The following is a 9,787-nucleotide window of genomic DNA, read 5'->3' as shown; positions in this document are numbered from 1 at the left end:
AAGAGAGGGAGCGAGGGGGAGAGTTTTCTAGAGCCAGGGGGACAGTTAAATCTAAATCTCACCCCATCCTGTTTGCTGCTCTGCTATCAGTGGCCAGTTGTCACTCATAAAGACAAGTCCTTTTTTCCCTCCCTCTGCCTTCTTGTAAATTTGCATTAGCTCATGCCAATCAGTCATCGGGCTGTGGGCTGATATGTAGTGACGGGGAGATTGGTCCTTAGTTCTGCTGACAGTGACTCACAGGCTAGTGTGCCTTTTGGGGAGGTGAATTGTGGTGTGCCACCGATGTAATATAGAGCTCAGAGATTAAACAATGTGTAGATACATTTTAACAAACCCAAAATCTGAAATTGTTGCAATGTTGTGTCACATTACGGTACAAAATATAGTATGCATTATGTATAAATTTACATAGTATACTTTTCTACAGTTAGTATTAAAAACTCAGTGTACCTTATCATTGTGTACTAGCAAGAAATTAGTTAAAACTTTTATTTACAAACATAAAAGCAACATTTTTTTTAGATATCGCTAGTGCTGTGTCACATCATCATTTTTCAAAAGGTTTTTTATTTCATTTCCTTTACTCATTGCATTATCGGACAGCCGTGTCCATCACCAACAAGCTCAAAAATCAAGCACATTTAACATCTATACATCTCAAAATGTTCTTTCAACAATAACATCTATAAAATTATTGTTACTTTTCTTACTTTTCCAATGTGAGTGCGCTCAAAAACCTGATTATAATTAATATGCAGTATGAAATCAAAATACAATACGAGGTTTATGCAGGTTTTAAATGGTTAGTATTCTGTTTAGTATTTATGTTTACACTATCATAGTCACATTTAATTTCTAAGATATTACAAACAAATCAAAAGCAACAGCAAAAATTCACCACAGATACTGTGCACAGACATCCAGCTGTGGTTCACACAAGCATGGATACACGCTGAAAATATGCAGGTACAGAGTCGTACCTTGTTTTTGAGCGCACAAACACAGACACACACACTGTAGCTAGCAGAGGAGCCTGCAGGGCTACTATAGCAGAATGTCACTGATCTGCACTGATGAAGTGGCATGCCATTTGTTCAGCCAAGAAGTTCCCAAGGAGCAGCAGCAGTGACAGAGATGAGGGTCAAGGAAGGCATCGCCTACAGGTACATCTGTGGCTCATACCTTAATTAATCTACTATCCGTGATGCCAGGCATCCCATTCATCCCCTCGCATGCACAAAGGCGCATGTCAAGCATATGTCAACCTGCTCTGGCACTCCCCGCCCATCCCGTAATGCAGTTTGTGTTGGTGTGGCAGCCCGGGATGCGTCCCTGACGAGGATACGAAGTGACACACACCAAACTCGGTGTGTCCCCCAGCCAGCTCCGGTGGCTCGGGGCCTGTCAATTCCAGCTCCGTCAGTGGCACTGGCTCAATGGCAGTGCCTGTGACACATGTCACAAAGTTTTAAATGTCTGCTCTTTTCAGCAGGATGGCTGGGCGCGCGCCGCAGCCAGGGGAAGGATGACATTTTGTGTCGTGTGTGTGGGGGGGGGGGACTTGTTGTGGCTCCCCTCTTCCTGCCTCCTCCGGCTGTCAGCCCCAGTTTCCTCTGAGCATATCAAAACACAGACAAATAAACCTTGTCATTTTGAAACGCCGGCACTAGTGACCACGCTCCTGAATGGCATGTCAGCTGGAATATGGTGACACAGTCCTGTGGGAAGTGGTGGATAAGAACGTGCAAGCAAGCACGCATACTCTCACATTCACAGAGTCTTGTAAACTAGCACAAATGTTTAAAATAATAGAAATAAGAAATAAACAGATACAGACACAGTGAACAAACATTGCACGAGGCTATCTATGACCTTTCCTTCATCTGTTTGTGGATGATTGACGCACTTCACTGAAACTCATCATGGTTTATTTCAAATCCCAAATCCTCTTGATTTCATCACTGTTGTTTATTCAGCTACTCCACCTCTAAACAAGTAGCTGATGTAATCTTTGTGCCTCATGACTTGACATAGGACTTGTCAGGGAAATCTTTCTCAACCTGGTTGTAATGATGAGTAACACGGGGCTATTAAAATATTGTTTGGCTCTATACACTTAAAATGATAAAAATATTAATGTGATGGACGTTTGATTAGGAAACAGTGTATTGTGGTGGCAGAAGGAATTAATGTGAAAGCACCACAATACCTTAAGCGCTACATCAATCTGACTAGAGACACATGTTAAGTTAAACCCTTTTAATCACTTGAAGACATCCAGCTAATAGGATTTTACATCAGATCAGCTATATTATATCATTCGTTCAGCTCAGGATTTCAGATTGGAAAGTTGCCTGGAGAACCATGAAAAAGATATTAAAAAATGGCAGCACCTTACCTTAGGTTGTTGTGATAAGGTATTACAAATCACCATAAAAATACTACGAGTTCACCGTAAAACCAGGATGATTATAAAAGTATTATGAAAAATCTAAACATTTAAAAGACAGTGCATTTAAACACATTTGGGGCAATTGTATGGTCAATATTACACTGAATGCAATTTTCTGAAGATTATGCATTATAGTCAGTTTAAAATTCAACACAATGCAATGTAAATAATGAGGGGAATTCTCAGATTGAAGTAGTTCACTGGTTGAAGACACACAGTGGGACAGGTACAAACACATAGGCAAATGGCATCATAATACATAATGATATACCTGGTATGCACACCTGGTTACAATGCTAATTTTCATTAAAGCTGATATTGGAATGTTTTTGATTTTAAAAGTTGCTTTTCTAAGATAAAACAAATTGAATAAAATGAAAGAAGGAAAAGTACTCTGCACTCTGTCACAAGCTAAACAAGACTGATCATGCCTCATGTTTGGACTGAAAATCTTAGAGGAGTGTTTAACTAGGCTGTATGAACCTTGTTCTGTCAAACTCTTTCCAATGACTTAATATTTTAAACAGCAGTTATGTGTGTGTGTGTGTGTGTGTAAAAGGGAGAGCGAGAGAAAGAGAGAGAGAGAGATGAGCCCACGTCAGGCTCCAGGTGTGTGACCGTCACCCCTTTCACCCTTGATTAGTGGTGGTGGTGGACGGGTGATCCATCATAGCTGTCAAAGAAAAGGACGCAATTGGCTGGGTCTGTTTGTCACTTCCTGTATGTAAGAGAACAAGATGGAGAGAGAGAGACTGTCCTTTTGTGTGTGTGTGTGTGTGCGTGTCTGTAGTGTGCGGTTACTGATGTTTAGAGGCAATCATGTCAGTGGGAGTGTCATATCTGACTCTGACTCCGAGCTAGAAGCAGGGAGGCAGAAGCAGACCGAGCTCAGCAGAGGCGGCCGTAACTATGGCGCTGAAATATGATCTTGAAAAAAAAAACAAAAAACAAAAAACATTCACCTTACATACCCACAATACCTTTTGATAAAGTTTAAATCTTTTTCCAGTGGGAGATCCGGCGACTCAAATGTCACCAGTACTTTTAATAAATAAGAGATGGGTTTGATCATCTTTCCTTCTGTTAGCATCCATTGTCATTTGATGTCCCTCTTTATGTCTGACCAACTGTCCATCAGAGTTGGTCGTTTCGGATGAATCTGTTGCCTTCTGAGTGCTTGCCGTAGTAGACGTAGCGGCACTTGGCGAATACCCCTGTAAACATAATGAGGGAAGTCAGGTAAAGTGTAGGTCAAGCTTGTAGTTTTATAAATAAATAAGAAAAAAAATTCCTTTATCAAAAATTGAAGAAAAAAAAAACATTTAATGTATTCGCCTCCTTTTATAGCACTTAGCATTAGAGACTGAAGTATACTTAGACTGTCTGACTATGTTCACACGTGGCTATATTTATGTGCACGTAGCATCAATATGCAGTGACCCTTTGTGACAGAATTTATACTGTATCTCTTGGAATATTTCAGTGCCAGACAGACAAAACCCCATTTTGTCATTCGCCAATCAGTAATTACTGGATCATAAAAGTTTGGGCCATATCCGAAAATTTAATTGCAGTATTTGAGTTATAAATGAGCCGGAGTGGTTCCCAACCTGTGGGACAAGAACCTCACAATCATAAAAACCTTAAAAAAAAAAAAAACAGGAGGAGGAGAAGCAGAAGACCATAAATGGGTGTAAACACAGAATGAGTCAAAACAAGGCTTAACAGTTGTAGTTAGTGCATTCAATGTGTTCGTTAAACCTTTAGGATACACCCGATAAGTTTTATTGAGAAACACCGAACGTAAACAAAACCTTGTTTGTTTACTATCGAGCAAAAAGTCCACAGGAGGGCTTTAAATGGCAGGACCGAACAGGGTATGTATCTGCTCCTTGTTGGGGATGAGTGGTCATACTAGGAAGAATGAGCGTCTTGTTCCACAGAAAGGCAAGTGTGGCCTCGGGGCAAAGTCCTGACAGTAACAAGCTCACAGCCACCCACGTATACCCACACAGAAACAGACACACACACAGAACCATCACAGCAAGCAATTATTCAACTATCAGCAGGAAGGGGTATGGTACATCCGTGTGTATTTATTTATATGCATGTAATAGGCTAATGAAACACACCAGATAATGCAGATCAATTTTTGAGTTGAGAACTTGCTACTGTATACCATTTTTGCAATATCTTGCCATGGTACCACTGTTTCAATCAAATGTTTCATTAGATTTGCTCCCTGAAAAAGCCTGATCGAGAGCAGCCTGAAGCTTTGGAGAGGACTGGCGATAATAGGATTCTCCTATTATCGCCAGTCAATTGGGGGGAAACAAAGTCAAAACAGAATACTCTCCTCCTGATTTCAATTGAGATTAAACTGCTGAAAATAGTCATACTAGCCAGGAAGGTGACAGGAAAGTCAGTAAAAGTCCCTATGCTATTACAGTTGAACACAACAAAAAAAAACATCTTCAATTATTCGATCACAGATGTTTATATATGGCCTTTATCGATTTTACAGTATGAACAGTGTAAGTTCAGCAAAGGTAAGCTCTTTGAATTACATTTACAGAAATCATTTAACCAGAATTCTGAAAAAGGAGCCACATGCCATCTATGCATCTTGGAGGATGAATCCAAGATGGCCGGCAGTGCTCTCTTGTTATAACGAGAGGTGCTGCCATACAGGGAGAGGGCTGCCCAGAGCTCTGTTGCTTGTCTGCTCTGACTCTGATGTCACAGCGCTCCCTCTGCCACTTGATGAATGTGGCAGGCTGTGGCTAGGTGTCACCTCTCGCCAAATGAGGCAAGGACAAGTGGCATTAGTGCTGTCAATGATCCTCTGACAGGAGAACAGATACAGCTTTCGCCAGGCTTTTTAAATAGACATCAAGTGCATTATAGGAGGAGGGGGGCCAGGCCAGAGACTTATGGGAAAGGCGGTGTCGCAGAGGGATGAGGGATGCTCCGAGCGCTAAGTCCAATAACATAATCCAAAGAGACATTGTCACGGGCGGAGAGAGAATGGCAACTAAGTGACAGAAAGCAGAGACGGGGACAGAGATACTGGTGCCATATTAGTGCCAAGCATATTCTGATGCCACCCTCAATTCTAACCAAACCTGACACATCGCTCTCTTTACCCCACTCTCTCTGACTCTTCAAAGTAGGCTCTACCAAGTCTCACACACACACACACACACACACACACACACACACACACACACACACACACACACACACACACACACACACACACACACACACACACACACACAGACATACAGTACGAAGATGTACACACAAACGCACACATCAGTCCCTTGCAGCAGTAGTGGGTGTTCTGTCAGGCGGAGGAGCAGTATAGTAGCAGCAGCAGCATCAGCAGCAGCATTAGCAGCATTAGCAGCAGCAGCAGCAGCAGAAGCATCAGCAGCAGCATCAGCAGCATCAGCAGCATCAGCAGCAGCAGCCCACAGGCCCGAGGACAAGCACAGTCAATCTAAATCTGGACTTTGTAGCGGAGCAGTGCTCATTTCCCCTCATAGCCCAGCTACTTGAGGTGATCCAAACACTGAAGTGTGAGGAGCTGTCACCTCTGATAAAATCCGGGAACAGCTCCCTGCCTGCCTGCTCCCCTGGTGTGTGAGGGATACGTTTGTGTGTGTGCCTCTCTGACAGAGAGGAGGTTGGGGCAGGCGGGGGGGATGAATTCCAGCTGCTGTGATTTGCCTGGGGATATAGGTGCCACGGCTGGAGACTGGGCTTGACACCACAGGACTTGGGGTGTCTCACAGCGCTCTGATCACATGGATGCCGGGGCCTTTCACATATTCACAGCTTACCCGGCGAGAAACTCACTCTCTCCAGGAGTGGGGCCCTTAAAGAGATTACCCATTGAGGTACCAGTACCGAGGCTCCTATAAGACATTACCTAGAGGGGATATATTTGTCGGTTGCAACCAAAGCCTTTCAGAGATAACCTTCACAGATGAAGGAACTGAAGCTAAAGTCCTCCAAGCCTTCACACTCTGCTGAGCTTGTCACTAGCCCTTGGGGACTGAGAGGGATTGGAGGGAACACATTCTGTGATTCTACAGCACCAATCAGAAAGCTCTGGACGATGTGTGACTCGTGACTCTCCAACAGCGCTTAAAAAAAAAAAAAAAAAAAACTACATCTGTGATCAAGAGGAAGAGTAAATTAAGAAGGAGAGTATAACAAAGAGCAGGAAAGGGGATGTTTCCCAGGGGGTGAAAGAGTGTATGACTGTGTCTCTTCATTTTCTGTGCAATCTGGCTCAAGCTCCAGCTACATTCCAGTATTACATTAAGAAGTGTGTTTTATGCATAAACACATTCCAGTTTGCTGCCTTCCCTTCACAGCGAGAGCTTCCTCTTATTACGAGAGAAACCAGGAGAAAGATGGGGTGGTTGGAGACAGAGAAGGGAATCACTAAGCCAAACTTATTCTTACATAACGTGCTCCGAGGGCACGCTCATGACTGTGGGGATCCGCCTGATGAACTGATACTTAATAGCAAGTGGTACAGTGCCAAACCTAGTAGTCTACCATATCCTCTGTGTATCCTAAGCCATGGATGAGCACACTTGAATCAACACCCACACTCTCAACCATATAAAAATTGTCACCAACCCAAACACACTTTGATTTCAAGCACACAAACACAGCACACAGTGAGACCAATGGGAGCAAAGATTACAGTGGCAGATTAACAAAGTGATGTGGAGGCTAGGCCTTCCATCATGGCCTGGTGGAGGAACAATCAGGCCTCTATTCTGCAGAGGTCACGCAGCACCTTGTTGTTTTTAAGGGAAATAGCTAACCCTCTTGTCCTTATTAAGAGGCTGTGCAGTTGGACTTATCTTGTATCTTCCTCTTGGTGGATGTGGCAGTGTAGGTTCATTCTCAGACTGGTCTGGTTGTTTCTCCCGAGCTGATTACCCAAAGCATGTGACCTCTCTACAGGGGCTTAATGGGCCATTCTGCTACCGTACTTACTGTGAGTAAGCTAGCCATACAAAGCCTACTATGTACAGTGCTCCAGTTATCAAATCAACACATATGGTAACAAATTATTTGGCTACCGGTGTATTGTTTTTCCATATGAAGTATAATCAATAACGGTAGGACAGAAAACAGCTCTATAAATTAGACAACTAAACCAATACCTGCAGACAAACAACTGAGGACTCCTTACTGAAGTACTGTCAAAGTTGCCATCAGTTATACTTTATTGCCTTGTTGTACAAAATTACCATAGCATATATAAACAGAGGTTTACAAGTGCTGTTGATCAATACAGTATCAGTCACTCAGCAGTTCCTCAGATTTCAAGGTATCCAGCTGCAGCAGTCCAGCACATTCTCTTGGTTCTGGTGGGCAAGATCCTTTCCAAAGACATTTTGTTTTGTAAAAAAACGCCGGCCCTTGAACATGTTTCCACTGGATACTCTTTGACTCAATTTTCAAGGACACTTAATATTAAAATCATTTACAATTTAGTAGAAAGACTAATTTCATCCTACTGTATACACAGCAGAAGTCCTGTCCTTTTCCAAGCTAGCCTCTGTTTTACTAGCCACAGCTCCGCAGTGTATTTTTTTTTTAATAGAGGAATTCTTTCATTTGGTTATGGAAAGCTGAACTGATGTTGTGTATGTTCATACTAGGAGAAAACTCTAAGCCTCGATAGGGCTTAGAGTTCTGCCACCCGACTTGAAACTGACGGGTTCCAACAAATGATTAGGTTTCTGCTTCCATCTGTATTATGTGTTGCAAGTAAATTTGCAATGCTTAAAAGGCATTGCCCAAGAGAGTGTAGCCAATATGGTGCATTAGCCCGGTGAGTAAATGCCCAAACAGATGTTAGGCAAAATATACCTTTGGGTCTCAGGTCTGGTTTAAGTCTCCAATTTTGCAGTACTAGTCAGGTTCTGTTGGTGGGTATGAGTCGGGTTCAGCTCTCAGGTTTAGACCCATGTCAGGACCACACAGCAATATATATATATCATATGGCTACTATAATAATTTGGATTGGAGCTCTACGGCTCTAGCACTACTTCACCTGAAGTCCTTGCCTAAAAAGCTCATGACCCTAGCTATAACTCACTAGGCAATGTCTTTTTTTTGTATACATCATTTTACATCTTGATAATGCTAGGATTGTGGGTTGTGAGGATCCAGGTATTTTTTTCTACCTTAACATAAGTTTCACCTTGCAAGTAATAATAATAATGATCATGATAAAATGGTTGTGCATTCTGGGGTGTCAACACAAACATAGGACAGTGGCCTACTGCATTCTTTCACTAGTGGTGCCTAGGGGTACTAGTCAGGTGGTGACACTAAGATACTGTAAGCTCGTCAGTACTGTAGTTTATAATATTTACTTGTGAACATTATGGAGATCCTACAGTAAATTTTGTATATGTACTGCGCCTGTAAAAATAATTGAAAACATTTTTCTTTATCATTTCAATACCAGTTTTTTGGGTTATTTTTAAAAATTCCTCTCAACTACACTACACTACAACTAAGGCCTCTGTCTAAGTGTAGAGATTACTAGCCTACATTAACTCACATACTCTACTGCAAAACTCATTTAATCAGAACACACACAACTGTGTATGCATGCACGCACACACTTACAATGGAGAGAAAGAGAGAGAGTCAGAGAGAGGAGGGAGATGGAGTGGGTTTAATGATTGTTCCCTGCATACAATCAGCTTGACTCTTTTCAAGGGCCATCAATATGTCACAGAAAGACACATCCGACGGATGTAGCTTTTAACATCAAGGTTATCTATTCTCGGCATGAAATCACTCCCTCCACTTCTAGTTTCTCGTCCTTTCTCCTTTTCGCATATATCCTCCTCTCTCGTCTCAACTGCTTCCACTTTTTCTTTCCCCTTCTCTACACTCTTTACTCTTTGATTCCTCTCTTTCACCCTCTGATTCCTCGTTTGCTGTATTTTTTGCCCTCTCTCCTTCTCTGTCCCACCCTCTAGTTTCGCCACTTAGCCAACAATTCCGTCAGCGCTGCCATCCATTTGAGAAAAAATGCAATAAGAAGAGGCCAGTTAACAAGACAATTATACTTTCTGTATTATCTCCGAGCGTTGAAATAACACTACCTGGCAGGTGTGGGGGTGGGGTCAGATGGAGCTGGGGGCAGGCATCCAGAAGAGTTGGTGTGAGAGTGACTTATGAGCTTGGGGCATAGGCTGCTGTGAGCCAGGGCTATTATTGTGGACACGATCCATCTCCGACTGTCCTTTTATCAGTTCAGCCTAACGTCATGAGATG

The 9,787-nt window shown here is 42.5% G+C and overlaps 1 protein-coding gene across 3 annotated transcripts in view; it reads right to left on the bottom strand.

Annotated features, from left to right (window-relative positions):
* Nucleotides 1-1,557: 1,557 nt before the first annotated feature.
* Nucleotides 1,558-9,787, bottom strand: part of lrmda (leucine rich melanocyte differentiation associated) — a 204,719-nt gene continuing 196,489 nt past the window's right edge. For 2 of the 3 annotated variants that reach the window (XM_040139947.1, XM_040139942.1), the window contains exon 7: nt 1,558-3,669. In XM_040139947.1, the coding sequence (XP_039995881.1) occupies nt 3,590-3,669 (80 nt within the window). In that variant the 3' untranslated portion in view covers nt 1,558-3,589. The remainder of the gene's footprint in view (nt 3,670-9,787) is intronic. The other variant, XM_040139945.1, reaches the window with a different exon arrangement.

The sequence above is a fragment of the Xiphias gladius genome, chromosome 11 (genome assembly GCF_016859285.1).
Source record: "Xiphias gladius isolate SHS-SW01 ecotype Sanya breed wild chromosome 11, ASM1685928v1, whole genome shotgun sequence".
NCBI lineage: Eukaryota > Metazoa > Chordata > Actinopteri > Istiophoriformes > Xiphiidae > Xiphias > Xiphias gladius.
Note: the sequence above shows the minus strand (reverse complement) of the source record. Positions and strands in the feature narration are given on the sequence as shown.